Source organism: Erythrolamprus reginae, chromosome 9 (assembly GCF_031021105.1).
Source record: "Erythrolamprus reginae isolate rEryReg1 chromosome 9, rEryReg1.hap1, whole genome shotgun sequence".
Lineage (NCBI taxonomy): Eukaryota > Metazoa > Chordata > Lepidosauria > Squamata > Dipsadidae > Erythrolamprus > Erythrolamprus reginae.
Window position 1 is genome coordinate 42,947,786 of NC_091958.1, and position 24,132 is coordinate 42,971,917.

At 41.9% G+C, this 24,132-nt stretch overlaps 1 protein-coding gene across 1 annotated transcript in view; it reads left to right on the top strand.

Annotated features, from left to right (window-relative positions):
- Window positions 1–6,215: 6,215 nt before the first annotated feature.
- The window catches only part of METRN (meteorin, glial cell differentiation regulator), a 30,877-nt gene continuing 12,960 nt past the window's right edge, over window positions 6,216–24,132 (top strand). Inside the window, exons 1-2 of the mRNA XM_070761783.1 lie at window positions 6,216–6,836; window positions 21,448–21,872. Coding sequence (XP_070617884.1) covers window positions 6,745–6,836; window positions 21,448–21,872 — 517 coding nt within the window. The 5' untranslated portion in view covers window positions 6,216–6,744. The remainder of the gene's footprint in view (window positions 6,837–21,447; window positions 21,873–24,132) is intronic.

Genomic DNA, 24,132 nt, shown 5'->3' on the forward strand with positions numbered 1-24,132 from the left:
TGGCTGACGATCAGTTTCTAGTCTCAATTCAAAGTGTTGGTTATGACCTATAAAGCCCTACATGGCATCAGACCAGAATACCTCTGGGACAGCCTTCTGCCGCACGAATCCCAGTGACCGATGAGGTTTGTTTTAATTTAATTTAATTTAATTTAATTTAATTTAATTTAATTTAATTTAATTTAATTTAATTTAATTTAATTTAATTTAATTTAATTTAATTTAATTTAATTTAATTTAATTTAATTTAATTTAATTTAATTTAATTTAATTTAATTTAATTTAATTTAATTTAATTTAATTTAATTTAATTTAATTTAATTTAATTTAATTTAATTTAATTTAATTTAATTTAATTTAATTTAATTTAATTTAATTTAATTTAATTTAATTTAATTTAATTTAATTTAATTTAATTTAATTTAATTTAATTTAATTTAATTTAATTTAATTTAATTTAATTTAATTTAATTTAATTTAATTTAATTTAATTTAATTTAATTTAATTTAATTTAATTTAATTTAATTTAATTTAATTTAATTTAATTTAATTTAATTTAATTTAATTTAATTTTTAATTTTTAATTTTTAATTTTTAATTTTTAATTTTTAATTTTTAATTTTTAATTTTTAATTTTTAATTTTTAATTTTTAATTTTTAATTTTTAATTTTTAATTTTTAATTTTTAATTTTTAATTTTTAATTTTTAATTTTTAATTTTTAATTTTTAATTTTTAATTTTTAATTTTTAATTTTTAATTTTTAATTTTTAATTTTTAATTTTTAATTTTTAATTTTTAATTTTTAATTTTTAATTTTTAATTTTTAATTTTTAATTTTTAATTTTATTTAATTTTATTTTTTTATCTTATCTTATCTTATCTTATCTTATCTTATCTATCTATCTATCTATCTATCTATCTATCTATCTATCTATCTATCTATCTATCTATTTATTAGATTTGTATGCCGCCCCTCTCTGGAGACTCGGAGCGGCTCACAACAACAAAACAGTACAAATCCAATGGTTAAAACAATTTAAAACCCTTAATATAAAAAAACAATCATACATCTCATACAAACCATACGTAAAGCGGAAACGGCCCAGGGGAATCAATTTCCCCATGCCTGGCGATAGAGGCGGGTTTTAAGGAGTTTGCGAAAGGCGAGGAGGGTGGGGGCAATCCTAATCTCCAGGGGGAGTTGGTTCCAGAGGGTTGGGGCCGCCACAGAGAAGGCTCTTCCCCTGGGCTCCGCCAGACGACATTGTTTTGTCGACAGGACCCGGAGAAGGCCAACTCTGTGGGACCTAACCGGTCGCTGAGATTTGTGCAGCAGAAGGCGGTCCCGGAATATTCTGGTCCGATGCCATGTAGGGCTTTATAGGTCATTAATAACACTTTGAATTGTGACCGGAAACTGATCGGCAACCAGTGCAGGCCGTGGAGTATACCTGTCGGTTCTCAGTGGACAATTCTTCATTAGCTCTGTCACATCTTAGATGTTCTACAAAGGAGACTGTTTACCTTGGACCAAGGTAAAGCTGATCTTCAACTCCAGCTGTCCCAGATATGCTTCAAGTCTGCGTCATGGAAGATTTGCAATGTCGGTGAAAAGGGCAGGCAGCCCAACCAAGCCACCCTCCCTCATTGTGGCCCCGCCAGATTTACAAGCGTGGAAAGAGCAACAATGAAGGTCTGGATGGCCTTTCATTTCCAGCATCCTGTCTCAACCCCCTGAGCGTCCTGCAGAAACCCTGTTTCTTTCTCCCAATTCTGGAGCCCTGATTGATGGGGGAAGCATTGTCAGCCCTCCAGATTTCTCCATTCTGTCTTCCCACCCCCCGCCTTCCCCCCCTCCTCTTTCTCCTCAGTTTTCCAGGATTTGCGTTCCCGTTCACAAACCATGTTGGACCTTTGCCCTCCAAAAGCATCCAAACTCAAACAAAGGCTCCAACACTGGAAGTTGTAAAAGAGAGATTGGATAAGCATTTGTCTGAATTGCTGAAATGGTTTCCTGCCTAAGCAGGGGGTTGGACTAGAAGACCTCGAAGGTCCCTTCCAAATCTGTTATTTCTGACTAATTCTAAATTAATTCGAATCCTAAACGGTTTCAACTCCTACCCTCAAAACATCGCTACAGAGCACTCCATACCAAGACAACTAGACACAAGAATAGTTTTTCCCTGAATGCCGTCACTCCGCTAAAAATTAATTCCCTCAATATTATCTATCTATCTATCTATCTATCTATCTATCTATCTATCTATCTATCTATCTATCTATCTATCTATCTATATATCTGTATTCGACTTCTATGCTGCCCAATCCCGAAGGACTTTACTAAGTCTGCACTACGATTACTACTAGTTTTTTCTCAGTATTCCTATCACCCATTTCCTCCCACTTATGACTGTTTGACTGTAACTTTTTGCTTATATTCTTAAGATTTTAATTAATATCTATCCATCTATCTATCTATCTATCTATCTATCTATCTATCTATCTATCATCTATCTATCTATCTATCTTTCTATCTATCCATCCATCCATCCTTCTATCTATCTATCTATCTATCTATCTATCTATCTATCTATCCTATCTATCTATCTATCTATCTATCTATCTATCTATCTATCTATCTATCTATCTATCTATCCTATCTATCTATCTATCTATCGATCGATCGATCTATCTATCTTTCTATCTATCCATCTATCTTTCTATCTATCTATCTATCTATCTCTATCTAACTCTATCTAACTCTATCTATCTATCTATCTATCTATCTATCTATCTATCTATCTATCTATCATCTATCTCTATCTAACTCTATCTATCTACCTTTCTATCTATCTATCCATCTATCTTTCTATCTATCTATCTATCTATCTATCTATCTATCTATCTATCTATCTATCCATCTATCTTTCTATTTATCTATCTTTCTATCTATCTATCTAGCTGTTTCCGGCGCTCTCCTGCTGGGCCCCAAAGAAAGAAGGCGGGAAAAAGGAGGCAGGTGCGGGGAGGTGCGGCAGTAGGAGTAAAGGGAGCCGCGGCTGCCCCTGCCTCCCCACGGTGCCTCCGGCCAAATGCACCCCTGGCTTCTCCGCCCTGCCCCATTGCCCGCCTGATCTGCCCACTCTCCTCCGCCACTGCCGCCTCCTGTCTTGGGGCGCGATCTGCCCCCTCTCCTCCGTCGCCGCCTTCTGCCTGGGGGCGCGATCCGCCCCCTCTCCTCCGCCGCCTCCTCCTGCCTTGGGGCGAGCAATCCGGGAGTCCGGGCCGGAGCCGTTTTCTCTTCATGGCGCAAAGCCACACAGTCCCGAACTCCCGGATCGCTCGCTTCTCCGGTCAGCAAAGCCATCTGCCCAGGAAAGCGCCGCGCATTGAAAAAGCATGATGCTTTTCCGGGCAGCCGGCTTGCTGGCCGGAGAAGCGAGCGATCCGGGAGTCCGGGACTGTGTGGCCTTGTGCCATGAAGAGAAAACGGCAGCAGGGAAAAGTCGGCCAGGCTAACGGGAGGCGGCGCGTGGCCGGGCGCTGGGGACGTCTGGGAGGGCGAGGGGGCTGATGGCTGCTGCCTCTTAGCTGCAGAGCCGGCGGGCAGAGGCGAAGAAAACGGCGCCCTCCACTCTCTCTCCGTCTCTCTCTCTCTCTCTCTCTTTCTTTTTCTCTCAGTTGCCGGCGTGGTGAAAGAGAGAGAGAGAAAAAAGAGGGGAGAGAGAATGAGAGAGAAAGAAAGCAAGAGAAAGAGAGGGAAAGAAAGCAAGAGAGAGAGAGAAAGAGAGGGGGGAAGGAGGGAGAGGGAAAGACATAGAGGGAGGCAAGGAGGGAGAGAGAAAGAGAGCAAAAAAGAGAGGAAGAAAGAAAGAAAGAGGGATGGAGAGAGAGAAAGAAGGGAAGGAAGGAAGAGAGAGAAAGAGGGAGGGAGAAATAGAGTGAAATGGAGGAAGAGATATTTTTTTTGTCCAAACTTTTCTTTAGCTCCCCCGCCCCCCCGCCCCCCCCGTTCAGTGTTCCCCAGAATTTTGAAAATATGAATAATGTGCCGTGGCTCAAAAAAGGTTGGGAAACACTGGCCTAATCTCCCTTAATTTTCAAATTCAGCAAAAAAAACAACATGTGACATATATATATATATATGTCATATATATACATATACTGTATATATATATATATACACACACACAGTATATATATATATATATATACCCACTAAAACTCTAATTGTGTATTGGACAAAATAAATAAATAAATAAACACCAGAACAAGCATCAGAAGCCTAAGAGCAGTTTTGCTGAGTTTTAAAAATTTGTATTATTAGTCAATCACACTGGGATTAGACTGTATCGCTTCAATCCTTTTAGAGCGCTTGGATAAAAATTCCTTTGGGTTTAATCCAGTCCGATCTCCAGTGACCAAAAAATGTGAGTCACATCGTGGTGGTTCTTAAATCGAGATTGGATGGATTACTCCCCTTTCCTCCTGACCGGGCTTCTCTCCCGAAAAGAAAACAGCCTGTTTTAAACAAACAGCTGCTGACTTTAATGGATTGCTCAGTGCAAAGGAACAGCTAAGATCTAATTTATATAAAAAAAATTGGAAGTACAGGAAACCAGAAGAGGCTGGCAGCCTGATCCATTCACATAAATCCCCACTGGCTCTTAGCACAATCTAAAGTGAGCAGTGGGAAAATTCTCTTTTTAAAAACAAAACCTAAAAGTTAACCACGATTGGGTTTGTGGACAGCTAACCTTCCGTTGGCCTGGCTTAATTGCCTCCAGGTTCTTTCTCCCAATTCTCCCTTTTTAAAAATAAAAAATTAGGTGACATTATTGGGTTTATTTTTTCCCCTTTGACTATGGTGCTGTTTTTTTAAGGGTATTTTGTTAATAGGCGTTAACTAAAGGGTATTGATTATATATGAAAATTGATATGGGAGCGATCAGGAGAGATTTGAAACATTTCAGCCTATTCAATGTGAGAGACAGTATTCCCTTGATTTCTGCGGGGGATGCGTTCCGAGACCGTCCATGAAAGTCGAATTTCGGCGAAGTAGAGATGCGGAAGTAAATACACAATTTTTAAGCTAAAATGGGGTTTTAGCTAATAGTATATTTCTATAGCATTAAAAAATTGGGCAGCTATTTTTATTCAGATGTCAAAAATGAAGGTGGTGGCATTGTATTCTATAACTTCCTGAAATTGATTTATTGTAAAACAATTTGGTGGTGTTGTTATAATTTTTATTGTACTGTGATTGGAGAGAATAAAAAATAAAAAAATTATCTGCAAAAAAAAAAATGTGATTAAGTCAGATTGCTGGCTTCGGTTCCTTCCTTGTCCCTGGGAGGAAAAACAAGCATCTTTCAAGAAGATGAAATATTAAATTTTTTAAAAAATGTATTTCCCCCCCATCCATTTGGGGAATTCAATTTTTATTTTTATTTTATTTTTTTGCCGATGAGGGTGATGTTGTGCCCACTGGAAAAGGGAATGCAGGATTTAGACATATACAAAAGTGTCAAACTTGCTTACCAAACTTTTAGGAGATATCTAACAGAAAGGGAGAATTGCCACAGTAGCTAAAGACAGGTAGTCCTTGGCTTACAATTATCTGTTTAGTAATTGAAGCAGTAATTGACTGCTGCCTTCACAGGGGATGGGGAGAACACAGTGAGGATAGTAAGTTTATGCACTACTTAATAGTTTTTTTTTATTGTCCTTCTTCTTCTAGTACCTTAGTATGATCCTTAATTACTTTTAAAACAGGAAATAATGAAATAGTATGTTTTTACCCATAAATTCTTTGGACATTTTAATCATTATGTAGAACTGAACTTTTGTAGCAATTTGAGAAAATTGAGCTACTTGCCTAATGTGTTATCATACTGAACCTTACTACACAAACCCTACTCCCTTCTAGCACTGATGCTGTTCCCTAGTCAGGCAACGAAACGTCTGCCAGGGACTAACCAAGCTCAGAGACCGCCAAGGACCCCTTTTTTTTCCCCACTCCGAGCGCCTGAATCGCATTGTTGTCCCGAATGGCTGCGACGCATCCTAGCCCCACTCCTCTTCTTTTCGCCTCCCCCAACCCTCACCCCCCCCCGGTTGGCTCAAAGTTCCCCCCAGCCGGGCTCTGATTGGGCCATCTCTTCTTCCTCCTCCTCCTCCCCCCTCCTCCGGCCCCTCCCCGGCTGATCCCTGAGCTCGGCTGGAAGTTGAGCGAGCGCTCCTTGGGGCGCATCTCCACGCCCGGAGCGCCGTTTTCATCAGGGGAGAGGAACCGAATCTGTACGCGCGCTCCTCCCCGAGAAAAAGGAGGGCGGAAAGGCCGGGAAGAGGCGGCGATGGGCGATGGAGAGCCGGCGGGGCGGCTGAGGCTTCCCACGCGCTCGGAAAGGCGGCTGCCTCGCTTGCTTTGTATTTGAACCCCGCGCTCGCACCGTCCGTGGATCCTTTCCTCTCCTTTCCTTTCCTTTCCCTTCCTTTCCTTTCTTTTTCCCTTCCCTTTCTTCTTTTCCTTATTCCTTATTTCTTCCTTTCCTCTCCTTTCCTTTCCTTTCCTTTCCTTCCTTCTTTTCCTTATTCCTTCTTTCTTCCTTCCTTTCCCCTCCTTTCCTTTCTTTTCCATTCCTTCCCTTCCTTCTTTTCCTCATTCCTTCTTTCTTCCTTTCCTTTCCTCTCTTCTTTTCTTATCCCCCCCCCCCCCCCGCCAGGGAAGTGCGTTGAAGCATGCCTTGGACCCGGCGCTTGCTCGCCCTCCTCCTTCTCTTGGACCCGGCTTTTTGTAACTACTCCGAAGATGAGTGCAGTTGGAGGGGAAGGTAAGGAGTAAGGACGGCTGGGGAACTACGGAGGGGTTTTTTTTGTTTTTGTTTTTGCAACTCCGGAGGAAGCCCGTTGCACCTTTCCGATGGCTTTGGGGCTGCGTTTGGGTTTTCAGCTAGGGCAGGTTGGTTGGTTAGTTAGTTAGTTAGTTAGTTAGTTTAGTTAGTTAGTTAGTTAGCTAGCTAGCTAGCTACTTACTTACTTACTTACTTACTTACTTACTTACTTACTTACTTACTTACTTACTTAGTTGGCTATCTATCTGTCTGTCTATCTGTCTGTCTGTCTGTCTATCTATCTATCTATCTATCTATCTATCTATCTATCTATCTATCTATCTCTATCTATCTCTGATCTATCTTATCTATCTATCTATCTATCTATCTATCTATCTATCTATCTATCTATCTATCTAAACATGTACCAAGATAGCAGGTATTTTTTTGTTTATTTTATCTATCTATCTATCTATCTATCTATCTATCTATCTATCTATCTATCTAAACATGTACAAGATAGCAGGTATTTTTTTGTTTATTTTATCTATCTATCTATCTATCTATCTATCTATCTATCTATCTATCTATCTATCTATCTATCTATCTAAACATGTACAAGATAGCAGTATTGGTATTTGTTTGTTTGTTTTGTCAAACATTTATAGGATAGTAGTAGTTTGTAAAAACATAGCATAAGTAAAACGTAACAATAAAAGAGGACAGTAGAACAGGGATGGTAGGTACAATGGTATGCTTATGCACCCCCCTTACAGACCTCTTATAAACGGGGAGAGGTTGACTGTAGACAACCCAATTTGCATTGAAAGATGTTGGAAGAAAATGTAGGGCATCATGCATAAGCCACACCCACAGTGTGGTAGTAAAAAAATTGATAGCCCTTCACTGGTCAAAGGTTAAAGTTTTTGGGGTTTGGGGAAGAAACCACAGAGTCAGGTAGTGTGTTCCGGGCATTGTCCATTCTGTTGCTGAAGTCGTATTTTCTGCAGTCAAGTTTGGAGCGGTTTACCTTTAGTTTGAATCTATTACATGCTCATTGATTGCTGCCATTGAAGGAAGGCCATTTTGGTATATGATTGTGTTATATGAACTACATTTAGATCAGATCAGAGGTGACATAGTTGTAAATTGTCTAATCCCAGTATTTCAAGACTGGTGGAATAAGGTATTTTGTTGCAAGAGGAGGAGTGAAGGTATGGACATAAGCATAAGCAAAGTAGGTACAGGTAAATTTGGACAATAGGACAGTAAGACAGGGAGGGTAGGCACAATGGTGCGCTTATGCACGCTCCTTACAGACCTCATAGGAATGGGCTGAAGTTGACTGTAGACAGTCTAAGGTTAACGTTTTTGGGGTTTGGGGAAGAAACCAGAGTCTGGTAGTTGCAACGCAAGTTGCATGGCAGGTTGCAAAACTCCCATGCGCCAGAGGGTGGGAGAAAAGGCTGGGTGTTTGGGAATGGGGTCCTTAGATGCCCTCCAGGGGTCTTCTGGAGAGTTGCCTCCAAATCTGCTTTCGGCACCGCCTCCTCTCCCATTACCACTCCTGTCTCCTAAAACCGAAGTTTTTGAATTCTTGTCCAGGGGGATCCAATCTTGGCCACGTTAAGACTTGGGGACTTCAGCTCCCAGAATTCCCCGTTGGTTGGCTGAAGGATGCTAGGAGGTATAACAAGCAGGAAGAGGGAGATTGTGATCCCCTTATATAGAGCGTTGGTTAGACCACATTTGGAATGCTGTGTTCAGTTCTGGAGACCTCACCTACAAAAAGATATTGACAAAATTGAACGGGTCCAAAGAGGGGCTACAAAAATGGTGGAAGGTCTTAAGCATAAAACGTATCAGGAAAGACTTCATGAACTCAATCTGTATAGTCTGGAGGACAGAAGGAAAAGGGGGGACATGATCGAAACATTTAAATATGTTAAAGGGTTAAATAAGGTTCAGGAGGGAAGTGTTTTTAATAGGAAAGTGAACACAAGAACAAGGGGACACAATCTGAAGATAGTTGGGGGAAAGATCAAAGGCAACATGAGAAAATATTATTTTACTGAATCCTTGGAACAAACTTCCAGCAGACGTGCTTGGTAAATCCACAGTAACTGAATTTAAACATGCCTGGGATAAACATATATCCATTGTAAGATAAAATACAGGAAATAGTATAAGGGCAGACTAGATGGACCATGAGGTCTTTTTCTGCCATCAGTCTTCTATGTTTCTAGAAATCCACAGGTCAGAAAGTTTGCCAAGATTAAGACCCCCCTGTTCTAAACTCAAAGGCTGGCTGAGGAATTCTGGGAGTTGAATACTGCAGTTGACAAGATTAAGAGATATTAAGAGACTCGGATACTAATGGGGGCTGCCCCAAAGAGGAGAAGGGGGTTCAACTTATTCTCCAAAGTCCCAAAAGGGCAGAAAAAGAAACAAAGGATGGAAACTAATCAAGAATAGAAGCAACCTGGAATTGAGGAGAAATCTTCCTAACAGTGAGGACAACTAACTAGTAGAACAGCTTGCTTCCAGAAAAACTGCAGAAAAAACCATTGCTGCCAACCTGCCTTCCATTGAGGAGTCAAAAAGAGGGCTGTGAAAATATTTACTGACCCCTCGCATCCTGGACACAAACTGTTTCAACACCTACCCTCAAAATGTTACTACAGAGCACTGCATACCAAGACAACTAGACACAAGAACAGTTTTTCCCCAAACGCCATCACTCTGCTAAACAAATAATTCCCTCAACACTGTCAAACTATTTAGTAAGTCTGCACTACTATTGCTACTAGTTTTTTTTCTCATCATTCCTATCACTTATCTCCTCTCACTTATGGCTGAATGACTGTAACTTGTTGCTTGTATCCTTAAGATTTTTGTTAATATTGTTTCCTCATTGTTTATTTGACCCCTATGACAATCATTAAGTGTTGTACCACGTGATTCTTGACAAATGTCTCTTTTTCTTTTATGTACGCTGAGAGCATCTGCACCTTGTGTGTCCAATCACACTTGGCCAATAAAAGATAATTCTAATTCTAAGTTGCAGGTGCTCCATCGCTGGATGTTTTAAGAAGAGACTGGATAGCCATTTGTCTGGAATTTCCTGCTTGAGCAAGGGGTTGGACCTCCAGGGTCCTTTGCAACTCTCTTATTCTGTTATTCTGATACTATAGCCATGCCAGCTAGTTCTGTTCCACAGCATCACTAGGCTGGAATGTAAAAATTTGAATGCAAGAATCTTTTAAAGTGAAGGTAGGGCGTTCTGGATAGAATAGAATAGAATAGAATAGAATAGAACAGAACAGAACAGAACAGAAGACAACAGAACAGAACAGAAGACAACAGAACAGAAGGGAATGGAATAGAATAGAAGAGAACAGAACAGAAGGGAATGGAATAGAAGAGAATAGAACAGAACAGAACAGAACAGAACAGAACAGAAGGGAAGGGAACGGAAGGGAATGGAATAGAATAGAATAGAATAGAATAGAATAGAATTCTTTATTGGCCAAGTGTGATTGGCCATACAAGGAATTTTTCTTCAATGCATTTGCTCTCAGAGTACATTTAATGTATTCTGTTTAATGTACAGAGTGCATTAAAATTAAAATTCATCAAAATTATAAGGTACAACACAATGATGGTCATAAGGTACAAATAAGCAATCAAATCATATTTGAAACCAGTCAATATAAATCATAAGGATACAAGCAATAAAGTTACAGTCATACAGTCATAAGTGAGAGGAGATGGATGATAGGAATGATTAGAAGACTAATAATAATAGTAAAGCAGCCTTAGTGAATAGTTTGACAGTGGTGAGGGACTTGTTTGTTTAGCAGAGTGATGGCGTTCAGGAAAAAACTGTTCTTGTATGTAGTTCAGAAGGGAAGTGTTTTTAATAGGAAAGTGAAGACAAGAACAAGGAGGCACAATCTGAGATTAGTTGGGGGAAAGATCAGTAGCAACGTGAGAAAATATTATTTTACTGAAAGAGTAGTAGATGGAACAAACTTCCAGCAGACGTGGTTGGTAAATCCACAGTAACTGAACTTAAACATGCCTGGGATAAACATATCCATCCTAAGATAAAATACAGGAAATAGTATAAGGGCAGACTAGATGGACCATAAGGTCTTTTTCTGCCATCAATCTTCTATGTTTCTAGTTGTCTTGGTGTGTAGTCCTCTATAGCGATGTTTGTTGCCACCTTCTCCAAGGGTTGTGTGTTGGAAAAGGGTGTCCCAAACTTGGTGACCCAAACTTGAAAAGGGATCCCCAAACTTGGCAACTTTAAGACTTTTGGACTGCAACTCTCAGAATTCTCCTATCAGCTATGCTCGCTGGAGAATTCTGGGAGTTGAAGTCCACAAGTCTTAAAAGTTGCCAAGTTTGAAGGCCTCTATTCTAGATAAAATGAGTTGGTTTGGAGAAAAATTAAAGTAAAGGGGCTTAATGCTTGTGGTGTATCTTTAGGCTAGCCAGTGCTCTCCGCACAATTTGAGATGTCAATCCATCTTGGATGACAGTGGTTAAAGTGCCAGTGAAGATCCTCAGCCCATTCAGGTAGAACTGTTTGGAAGTTGAGGCAAGACAACTGGGCTTCCTGTCTTGTTGGCATGAAACATAGCTTATCGCCATGAAACATAATTTACCGCAATGGTACAGTGGTACCTTGGTACTCAACTGCTTTGAAACGCATCTAATTTGGTCCTCCGCACCTGTTCATATGGATATGTTGTCCCTGGTACTTATTGTTTGTTTATACTCAATGCGCAACCTAGAACTTGTCAATGTTGGCTGCCTTGTGACTCGCTACATTATTCCTTATGGGGGAAAATGTGTTTGGTGCTGATGGGTTTTTGGTACTCACGGTGCCTCCTGAAATGAGTTAATGATGAGTACCAAGCCACTTGTCTTCTTTAGTAGAGCAAGTTGGTTGGCGGGAGTATCTTTTCTCGAGGTGGGGTTTCATTTCTCACATATTGTATAAGCTGCACCTTTCCCTCTCTAAAAGAGGCTGAAAGAGGCTGCGCCTCGCACTCCAAATGTAGCCTTTTTTTCATCCCTAATAAGATGCTAATTATCTTCCCTGCTTGCGGGCTTGTTTTCATCGCTACTCCGAAGTTTTTCCCCAGCTCTAAGTCTTTGCAGGCTTGTTTTCATTGCTACTCCTTCTGAAAAAGTTTTTAAACCCTAACCAGTGTTCTGTCGGGCTCTCTGGTAGACTCCTCCCAAAAATTCACAGGTACAAATTTCAGACACACACACGTTTGAAAATTCAAAACAATGTTCTTTATAATGAAAATTCACTTAAACCAAGCCCTCTTTTGGTATAGCAAAGAGCACTTGTCTCCAAACAAACTGGTAATTTGTATAAGCCCCTTATCAGTTCTGTGATACTTAGCTTGCAGCTGTGAGGCAATTCACAGTCCTTCTTCTTTCACAAAGTGGAACACACTTTGCCCTGGTTTAGTTTCAAAGCGGGGAAAAATCAGCACACAAAAGGTCAAAGTCAGTAAAGCAGTCACGAAACACAAGGATCAGATAATCCTCCACAATGGCCAAACCCACAGGCTACTATTTATAGCAGCCTCACTAATTACCACAGCCCCACCCAACCACAGGTGGCCTCATTTTCTTTGATAATAATCTCTCAGTTGTTGTTGCCTATGCATCGCTCTCCGCAATGCAGTGGCTGTATTATTAACTCTTGTTCTGAATCCAAGGAGGAGCTAGAGAATTGATCTCCTTCTGAGCTGTCTGCCCCACTCTCCTCCTCCCTGTCACTCATGTCTTCTTGGTCAGAGGAGCCTTCATCAGCAGATTCCACCGGGGGCAAAACAGGCCTGCAGCATGTGGATGTCTCCCCCACATCCACAGTCCTTGGGGCAGGAGCTGGGCCAGAGATAACCACAACAACCAGGGGATAAAATGATGTGATGAAGCTGACCAGACTAAGGATGCTAGCCAGATGAATACCTGGTAGATAGATTTGCCTCCCTATTTTCCTTCCCCAAAACTAAGGTGTGTCTTATGCTCTGGTGCATCTTATTCTCTGAAAAATATGGTAATCTGAATGGGGAGGGGGCTCCTTAGTTCAGTAGGTAGAGTGCCATTTCTCCTAAATCCTTCTCTTAGGTCAGGGGGTCCCCAAACTTGGCAACTTTAATACTTGTGGACTTCAACTCTGGGAGTTGAAGCCCACAAGCCTCAAAGTTTTTACGTTTGAAGACCTCTGTCTTAGGTGATTTCAAAGTAATTGCAAACCTTTATTGTCACTGCAGAACATATGTACAATGAGATTAGTTGTGAGATCCCTCAGTGCACCCATCCCCAATACAATACAATTCACAGTGAAGAGAGAAACCCAATAAATAATAATAATAATAATAATAATAATAATAATAATAATAATTTATTAGATTTGTATGCCGCCCCTCTCCAAGGACTTAACAAACATCCAATTGTCCTCAAAAGTAGAATAGAGAATAGAATAGAATAGAAATATAGAAACATAGAAGACTGACGGCAGAAAAAGACATCATGATCCATCTAGTGTCTGCCCTTATACTATTTTTTGTATTTTATCTTAGGATGGATATATGTTTATCCCAGGCATGTTTAAATTCAGTTACTGTGGATTTACCAACCACATCTGCTGGAAGTTTGTTCCAAGGATCTACTACTCTTTCAGTAAAATAATATTTTCTCATGTTGCTTTTCATCTTTCCCCCAACTAACTTCAGATTGTGTCCCCTTGTTCTTGTGTTCACTTTCCTATTAAAAACACTTCCCTCCTGAACCTTATTTAACCCTTTGACATATTTAAATGTTTCAATCATGTCCCCCCTTTTCCTTCTGTCCTCCAGACTAGACAGATTGAGTTCATTAATTCTTTCCTGATACGTTTTATGCTTAAGACCTTCCACCATTCTTGTAACCCGTCTTTGGACTCATTCAGTTTTGTCAGTATCTTTGTGTAGGTGAGGTCTCCAGAACTGAACACAGTATTCCAAATGTGGTCTCACCAGTGCTCTATATAGAGGGATCACAATCTCCCTCTTCTTGCTTGTTATACCTCTAGCTATGCAGCCAAACATCCTACTTGCTTTTCCTACCACCCAACCACACTGCTCACCCATTTTGAGACTGTCAGAAATCACTACCCCTAAATCCTTCTCTTCTGAAGTTTTTGCTAACACAGAACTGCCAATGCAATACTCAGATTGAGGATACCTTTTCCCCAAGTGCATTATTTTACATTTAATAGAACTGCAGTTTAATAGAACTAAAGAATAGAATTCTTTATTGGCAAAGTGTGATTGGACACACAAGGAATTTATCTTGGTGCATAGGCTGTTAGTGTACATAAAAGAAAATATATATTTGCCAAAAATCATGACACTTAATGTTTGTCATAGGGTACAAATAAACAATCAGGAAGCAAACAATTTTAATATGAATTGTAAGGATGCAAGCAACGAGTTAAAATCTGACAATCATAAGTGGGAAGAGATGGGTAATAGGAACAATGAGAAGATTAATAGTAGTGTAGACTTAGTAAATAGTTTGACAGTAGTGAGAGAATTATTTCTTTACAAGAGTGATGGCGTTGGAGGAAAAACTGTTCTTGTGTCTAGTTGTCTTGGTGTGCAGTGCTTTGTAGCGACATTTTGAGGGTGGGAGCTGAAACAGTTTATGTCCAGGATGCGAGGGGTCAGTAAATATTTTCACAGCCCTCTTTTTGACTCGTGCAGTATTCAGGTCCTGAATGGAAGGCAGGTTGGCAGTTGTTGTGGTTAGCTCTGGCCCAGCTCCTGCCCCAAGGACTGTGGATGTGGGGGAGACATCCACATGCTGCAGGCCTGTTTTGCCCCCGGTGTAATCTGCTGATGAAGGCTCCTCTGACCAAGAAGACATGAGTGACAGAGAGGAGGAGAGTGTGGCAGACAGCTCAGAAGGAGATCAATTATCTAGCTCCTCCATGGATTCAGAACAAGAGTTAATGATACAGCCACGCATGCGGAGAGCGATGCATAGGCAACAACAACTGAGAGATTATTATCAAAGAAAATGAGGCCACCTGTGGTTGGGTGGGGCTGTGGTAATTAGTGAGGCTGCTATAAATAGCAGCCTGTGGGTTTGGCCATTGTGGAGGATTATCTAATCGTTTCATGACTGCTTTACTGACCTTGACCTTTTGTGTGCTGATTTTTCCCTGCTTTGAAACTAAACCACAGCAAAGTGTGTTTCACTTTGTGAAAGAAGGACTGGAAATTGCCTCACAGCTGCAAGCTAAGTATCTCAGAACTGATAAGGGACTTGTACAAATTACCAGTTTGTTTGGAGACAAGTGCTCTTTGCTATACCAAAAGAGGGCTTAGTTTAAGTGAATTTTCATTATAAAGAACATTGTTTTGAATTTTCAAACGTGTGTGTGTGTGAAATTTGTACCTGTGAATTTTGGGGAGGAGTGTACCAGAGAGCCCGACAGAACAGCAGTGAAAGTAGGGGTTAAGGGCATCAAGCTAGATGCTGGGAGATCCCAAATTCCAGTTTTGCTTTCAGTTCAAAACCTAAAGCTGGGTAAAGTTCTTCCCTCCGCAGTGAAGAAGCTAAAGACCAATCAGTTTTGAAAAATCTTGCAGAAGAAATTTGCATGGTTTTGTCCGTGTGCTTGCCAGGAGCCAAGCCTGACTCAAAAGGGCAGGCACACACACAAAATAAATAAATAAAACCCATGGAATTGAGGCTTTAAAGATGTGAGGAGGGAGGAAACAAATCTCCAATTGAGTGTTTGGGGGATTTGCCATCAGGAGCCAGTGTGACTCGTACAAAACAGGAGATAAACTTGTCCAGCTATTTTATGTAAATCTTGGAGCAGCTGGGCGAGATAACCCTTTCTTTTGGGGAAAAAAAGGAGCTCAAAAAGGAAGGAATGCCAATCTCTCCACCCCCCTTGGAGTTCATTCATCTGTTTTTTTTAGAGGGAAAACTTAAGATGAATTTATTGGGGGTCCTTTTAACTGAAGAAGGTGGCTGAAGAAAGCCCCATTTATTTCAGGGAGATCTCGGAAGAACCGAATTGGTTATTTCTCATGGCTTATCTTTTGGGGTATTATCTTGCTTATCTTCCTAAAGGATAGGTTGGGTGATGGAGATGGTTTGTCCTAGATCAGTGTGAAAAAATTCAATTTGGGGATCTCAAAGATAATCCTGTCCTCATTATATATTATTATATATATTAGATTTACAGTATTAGATTTGTATGCCGCCCCTCTCTGAAGACTCGGGGCGGCTCACAACAACAATAAAAACAATATTCCAGCGAAAACAAATCTAATATTAAAAAAGCACATAAAAACCCTATCATATTTAAAAAGCAAACAACACATACATACCCAAACATAAATATAAAAAAGCCTGGGGGAAAGGTGTCTCAACTCCCCCATGCCTGGCGGTATAGATGGATCTTGAGTAATTTGCGAAAGACAAGGAGGGTGGGGGCAGTTCTAATCTCTGGGGGGAGTTGATTCCAGAGGGCTGGGGCCGCCACAGAGAAGGCTCTTCCCCTGGGGCCCGCCAAATGACATTGTTTAGTCGACAGGACCCGGAGAAGGCCAACTCTGTGGGACCTTATCGGTCGCTGGGATTCGTGCGGTAGCAGGCAGTTCCGGGGGTACTCTGGTCCAATGCCATGTAGGGCTTTAAAGGTCATAACCAACACTTTGAATTGTGACCGGAAACTGATCGGCAGCCAATGCAGGCCACGGAGTGTTGTAGAGACGTGGGCGAATCTAGGAAGCCCCACAATGGTTCTTGCGGCTGCGTTCTGCACGATCTGAAGTTTCCGAGGTAGCCCCATGTAGAGACCGTTGCAGTAATCGAACCTCGAGGTGACTATCATTAAAGGAAGTTCAGTTCAGTCCCCAGACCCAATCAAGGAATCTTTTTGGGTTGATAACAGTGATGGGCTCCTATAGGTACAGTACGGCACACAGAACCAGTAGAAAAATTTTGATTTTCTTTTTCTTTTTTTCCCTTCTGGGCTCTGGGTCAGTAGAAGATGGTCCTGTAAATAATCTGGTCTTAAGACATGTAGGGCTTAATAGGTAATAACCAACATCTTGAATAGCATTGGCTGCCGATCAGTTTCCGGTCACAATTCAAAGTGTTGGTCATGACCTTCAAAGCCCTACATGGCATTGGACCAGAATACCTCGGGAACCGCCTTCTACCGCACGAATCCCAGCGGCTGATAAGGTCCCACAGAGTTGGCCTTCTCCGGGTCCTGTCGACCAAACAGTGTCGTTTGGCGGGGCCCAGGGGAAGAGCCTTCTCTGTGGCAGCCCCCGCCCTCTGGAATCAACTCCCCCCGGAGATTAGAACGGCCCCCACCCTCCTTGTCTTTCACAAATTACTCAAGACCCACCTATATGGCCAGGCATGGGGGAACTGAGACATCTCCCCTAGGCTTTTATATTTTATGTTTTGGTGTGTATGTGTTGCATGGGTTTTAAATTGTCGAGGTTTTATATATTGTTCTCTTTTAATTTTATGATTTGATTTGATTTGATTTGATTTGATTTGATTTGATTTGATTTGATTTGTATGCCGCCCCTCTCCGTAGACTCGGGGCGGATATTGATATTAGATTTGTTGCAACGTTATATTGTTTTGGATTATTGTTGTGAGCCGCCCCGAGTCTTCGGAGAGGGGCGGCATACAAATTTAATAAATTATTATTATTAAATTATTATTATTATTATTATTATTATTATTATTATTATTATTATTATTCAGAGACCAATCGGGAGCCAGTGCAGCTCATGGAGTGTTGGAGTGATATGCTGGAAAAATTGCAGTCTCCGAACGTTCTTCAAGGGTAGCCCCAAGTAGAGTTCATTGCAGTAATTGAGCCTTGAGATGATGAGGGCATGGACGACTGTGAGGAGAGCCTATCCAAATAATGGTGGATCGATCCATCACATTGGATGGGTTGACAATTATGGAGCAAGTCAACAAGCTGCAAAATCCCCATTCCCTCCCCACTCTAGGGGGAAGGATACTACAAAATCCCCATTTGATCCCCGCTGCAGGGGAAGGATACTGCAAAATCTCTCTTCCCACCCCACTCTGGAGCCAGCCAGATTTGGTATTTGCTGGTTCTCCGAACTATTCGGAATTTCTACTACCGGTTCTTCAGAACCTACTGGATTTAGACCCAGCGGCAGCCCCTCAGGTATTGGAACGCTGCTATCATGTCACCCATGCCATCCCCAGTTCCTGCAATATAATTTGTCAAATGTTTTAGCCACCGGACTCCTAATCATCTTTGTGGTCTCTTCACTCTTCCCAGAATCTCAACACTGAGCCATAGAAGGGAATCTTCATAGTTCCTTGGTGCTTTCTGAACTTGGTGGTTTTCTTGCAGCCTGATGATGTTGCTTAGTTTGGTAATGAAACGTCTGGAGAGAAAACCACCCACCTCAGTGGACGCCAAGGAGCTGGAAGTTTTTGGGACTGAAAAAAGGTTGATTTTCCCCAGATGGGTGTCAGAACTAAATTACATCTCCACCCCTGACTCTCAGTCATCCTGCACTCCCGGCTTTGGGAATGTCTTAAGTTTGAAAGTTGAAAAGAGAAAGGAGAAAGGAGAAATTTGGGAGGCTGGGGTGAGAAGCTCCCACCCACCCACAAACCGATCTCATAATTGCGAGCCATTTCTCTCTAATCTGGCTGCTTCTAGTCCTCTCTGCCTCCCTTATACACAGAGAGAGAGAGAGAGAAAGAAAGAGAGAGTGAGAGAAAGAGAGAGAGAGAGAGAGAGAGAGAGACGCACGCACACCCATATTTCCTGGTCAACGAAGGATAATACTTTTTGGTTTGGCAGTGAGATTGGGGCAAATGTGTTAATCGTTTGATCTCCCACATGCGGGAAATTAAGCTAATACCATTAGCAACTTGCTCTTTTGTGTTCCTCCTGTTCCCCTTTTGTAAACGGTTTAAAAAGAGAACAGGAAAAATCGTGTCTGTGAGCCAAGCAGCTGGTGGAAAATGGGAGACTGTTTATGGGAGAGGGAGAAACAGAGACAAAGACAGAGAGAGAGAGAGAGAGAGTCCGAGGGAGAGACAGAGAGAGAGAGAAAGAGAGAGAGATGGAGAGAGAGACAGAGAGAGAGAGAGAGAGAGAAAGAGACAAAGAGACAGTCAGAGAGGGAGAGATAGAGACAAACAGAGAGAGAGAGAGAGAGAGGCTGAGGGAGAGACAGAGAGAGAAAGAAAGAGACAGAGAGAGAGAAAGAAAGAGAGAGATGGAGAGAGAGACACAGAGATGGAGAGAGAGAGAGACAAAGAGACAGAGTCAGAGAGGCCGAGGGAGAGACAGAGAGAGAGAGATGGAGAGAGAGACAGAGACGGAGAAAAAGAGAGGGACATACACAGAGAGAGGGGGGCAAGGGAGAGACAGACACACACACACACAATCACACACACAGAGAGAAATAAATAAAGAGACAGTGAGAGACAGAGACAGAGAGAAAGGAATAGAGAGAAAGAGAGAGAGAGATGGAGAGAGAAAGAGACAGAGACAGAAAGAAATAGAGACAGTGAGAGACAGAGACACAGAGAGAGAAAGAAATGGAGAGAGACAGAGAGAGAGAGAAAGATGGAGACAGACAGAGAGAGAAAGAAATAGAGACAGTGAGACACAGAGAGAGAGAGAGAGATAGCCAGACAGAGACAGAAAGAGAGAGAGACAGAGACAGACAAACAAAGACAGAACCAAGAGAGGGAGGGGGGAAGAAAGAAGGGAAATTTAAGGAGTTTGGGAATCCTGTTTACAACACTTGAGTACCAGAGTGGACACATCCCCTTTTCCCTGGGAATCAGGCAGTTTTTCATCCCTAAAGAATGGTCCTCCATCCTCATTATCTATGGAGCTTCTGAAGTGGGGCTTCAATAGAGCTTCTTTTTTGTATGTGTGATGAAATAGGGCGGGGGGGGAGTGGGACACAGCTGCCACATCTGGTTCTCGGCAGGCTTGATCCTTTCCAGAAGACGGAGCCGGGATGAGTCACGGTGCTTGTGAAAAATGTCAGGCACGTCCGTCAAAAGCTTTCCCACCCTCTCTGATGGGCATTGACCAGGTCGAGATGGGATGGAGGAGGACAAGGGGGAGGAAGGCAGTGGTCAGGATTTAAGGATGCAGCCTCTGAGCAGATGGGTCCTTGAGGTGGCTGAGTCATGGTCATCACCCACACATCGGCGCGGATGACAAAAGGCAGAGGTGTGGGACTGATTGGTTTAGCCGACCGCAACATTCCCAGGAGTATCTAAAGGGAAGCATATGGATAACCTCAGGGCAGCCACAAAGCCCAGAGGTTGGAAGACAGGGATCCACTAAGAAATGTTGAGATTATATAGTGGGAAAAGGTAGACCCCCAAAGTTTGCTTTGAGAACTGGGGACTTATTTGTTTAGCAGAGTGATGGCGTTTGAGAAAAAAACTGTTCTTGTATATAGTTCAGAAGGGAAATGTTTTTAATGGGAAAGTGAACACAAGAACAAGGGGGCACAATCTGAGGTAAGTTGGGGGAAAGATCAGAAGCAACGTGAGAAAATATTATTTGACTGAAAGAGGAGTAGATGCTTGGAACAAACTTCCAGCAGACGTGGTTGGTAAATCCACAGGAACTGAATTTAAACATGCCTGGGATAAACATATCTCCCTCCTGTTCTGTTGGCATGTTTCAACAGCCCGTAATTACAGGGTAATGAGTCCAGGAAGACACACACCACACGATAAAAGGAAAACCCAAAAGTTTTTATAAACAGAAAAACAGAAGCAGCTCCCTTTTTAAATGTCAAAGGGATTTTCTGGTACACAAGGTACAGGTTAAATGCAATCCAATTGCTCACCCAATAACTGGGAAATTGAGTCCAATTCTAAAGTCCAGAGAGTCCACACACAATCTTGAACAGTACAAAAACCACGATCTTGACGAAACAATGAATCAGATAAACTGCCATGAGGCTAACACAGCAGGCTGCACTTTTATCTGTAGCACTAATTACAGCAGCCCCACCCAACCACAGGTGGCCTCATTTTCTCTTGTAATAATCCTTCAGTTGTTGTCTCCTATGCATCACTCTATGCATGCATGGATGTGTCATTAATTCTTGTTCAGAATCCGGGGATGATACAGATGATTGATCTCCTCCTGGGCTGTCTGCCAAACTCCCCTCTTCCCTGTCACTCAAGCTTCCTTGGTCAGAGGAGGCTTCATCGGCAGATCCCATCGGGAGCAAAACAGGCCTGCGGCATGTGGATGTTTCCCCCACATCCACCTGCACATTCCTTGGGGCAGGAGCTGGGCCAGAGCTAACCACAACACCTCCTAAGATAAAATACAGGCAATAGTATAAGGGCAGACTAGATGGACCATGAGGTCTTTTTCTGCCGTCGATCGTCTATGTTTCTACATTTGGGAGTCGCGCCCTCAGTGCCCAGGAATGCCAGATTGAGGAATTGCGCCAGCAAGGCCGATCCCTTTTCTTCGGCTAACCCTGTTCGCTCTCCCTTGCAGTGGCCTCTCGCAAGAAGCTGGCAGTGTGGAACAAATCTCCTTGCACTGTGCCGAAGGGTCCTTGGAATGGCTGTACCCAGCCGGAGCTTTGCGCCTGAGCCTATCCCCCCGCCTGCCCACGGGCCCCGCCGGCAAAGAGAAACCGCGGCACGTCACCGCTTGCATCAAGTCCTCCAGCAGCTTCCGCGGAGCACAGATCTACTTGGAACGCGATGGGGTCTTGGAACTGCTCCTCTCCGAGACGGAAGCGGCCTTGCAGCCCACGGTACGCTGTTTCCGGTGGCTGTCCGGAGAGAAAGTGGCCCTCTTCCTCCAGTCTACTCTGCACCAAGACATCAGCCGGCGAATCGCAGCTTTCCGTTACGAGTTGCGGGGCGAATGGAATGCCCACTTCTTCTGGCCTTGGAGGAACCTCAGTGTGGAAGGTAACAATAACACAGTTGGAATAGCATTTAGCATTTAGACTGGGGGAGAGTTTTACACATGTGGAAGGTAACCCACCCACTAGTCACAGTCCACAACTATACCTAATTGGTCACTCATACCTTTATTTGTTTGTTTGTTTGTTTGTTTATTTTATTTTATTTTATTTTTTTATTTATTTTATTTATTTTATTTATTTATTTAATTTATTTTATTTATTTTATTTATTTTATTTATTTTATTTATTTTATTTATTTTATTTATTTTATTTATTTTATTTATTTTATTTATTTTATTTATTTTATTTATTTTATTTATTTTATTTATTTTATTTATTTTATTTATTTTATTTATTTTATTTATTTTATTTATTTTATTGATTGATTGATTGATTGATTGGATTTGTATGCCGCCCCTCTCCGTAGACTCGGGGCGGCTAACAACAATGATAAAAACAGCATGTAACAATCCAATACTAAAACAACTAAAAACCCTTATTATAAAACCAAACATACACACAAACATACCATGCATAAATTGTAATGGCCTAGGGGGAAGGAATATCTCAACTTCCCCGTGCCTGGCGGTATAAGTGAGTCTTGAGTAGTTTACGAAAGATAGGGAGGGTGGGGGCAGTTCTAATCTCCGGGGGGAGTTGGTTCCAGAGGGCCGGGGCCGCCACAGAGAAGGCTCTTCCCCTGGGGCCCGCCAAATGACTTTATTTGTTTGTTTGTTTGTTTGTTTGTTTGTATGCCGCCCCTCTCCATAGACTCAGGGCAGCTAACAACAATAATAAAAACAGCATATAACAAATCTAATATTTAAATTACTAAAAACCCTTATTAAAAACCAAACATACACACAAACATACCATGCATAAATTGTATAGGCCTTGGGGGGAAGGTATATCTCAATTCCCCCATGCCTGACGACAGAGGTGGGTTTTAAGGAGCTTACGAAAGGCGAGGAGGGAGGGGGCAATTCTGAGCTCTGGGGGGAGTTGGTTCCAGAGGGCCAGGGCCGCCACAGAGAAGGCTCTTCCCCTGGGGCCCGCCGAACGACATTATTTAGTCGACGGGACCCGGAGAAGGCCAACTCTGTGGGACCTTATCGGTCGCTGGGATTCGTGCGGTAGCAGGCGGTTCCAGAGGTAATCTGGTCCAATGCCATGTAGGGCTTTAAAGGTCATGACCAACACTTTGAATTGTGACCGGAAACTGATCGGCAGCCAATGCAAGCCTCGAGGTTTGACTACTACATGGGGCTACCTTTGAGGAGTGTTTGGAAACTTCACATCGTCCAAAATGCAGCAACGCGAGCGGTTTTGGGCCTTCCAAGACATGCCCATATCTGTATTGGCTGCCGATCTGTTTCCGGACACAATTCAACCTATGAAGCTCTGCATGGCATAGGACCAGACTATCTCCAAGACCGCCTTCTGCTGCACGAATCCCAGCAACTTATGAGGTCATACAGAGTTGGTCTCCTTAGGGTCCCATCGACCAAACAATGTCGGCTGGCGGGACCTAGGGGAAGAGCCTTCTCTGTGGAGGCCCCAGCCCTCTGGAATCAGCTCCCCCCTGGAGATTCGTACTGCCCCCACCCTCCTCGCTTTCTGAAAGACCCTAAAAACTCATATTTACCACCAGATCTTCCCCCTGACCAATGAATGTTTTTTAGTAAGACTGTCAAATGAATGGTTAATGGAAGTTTTTTCAAGTAGAATTTTTAGGATTGTTTTTTAATGTATTATTAATTGGATTGTTTATTATTGTTTCTTGTATATGCTGTGAGCCGCCCCAAGTCCTCGGAGAGGGGCGACATACAAATCCAATTAAATAAAGAAAGAAATTGAAGTCTTCAATGAATAACACTGAAGCAGGCTTTCTTGTAAAAGTATATTTTACTTTTCTCTTATCAAAATGCAATAAATAAACTTCTACATTTAACTACTATAGCAAACTGTCCACAATACTATCATATAACTCTTATTACATCCACCACTGCAACCACTAACCACTAACCACTAACTACAAACCACCCAGCACAAAACACTCTATAACAGACGACACTATAACAAACTATTCTGTAACAAACACACCCATGCGAGGGTGTTACTCCTTATATAGGTTACAGCCAATCAGGTTGCAGCACAATTAGCAAACCCATGATTGCATGCTGATTATGGCTTACATCAACCTTCCCCATGGTTACAAACCATTTACTTGCATTGTAATATTACCTCCAGAAATATATTTATTT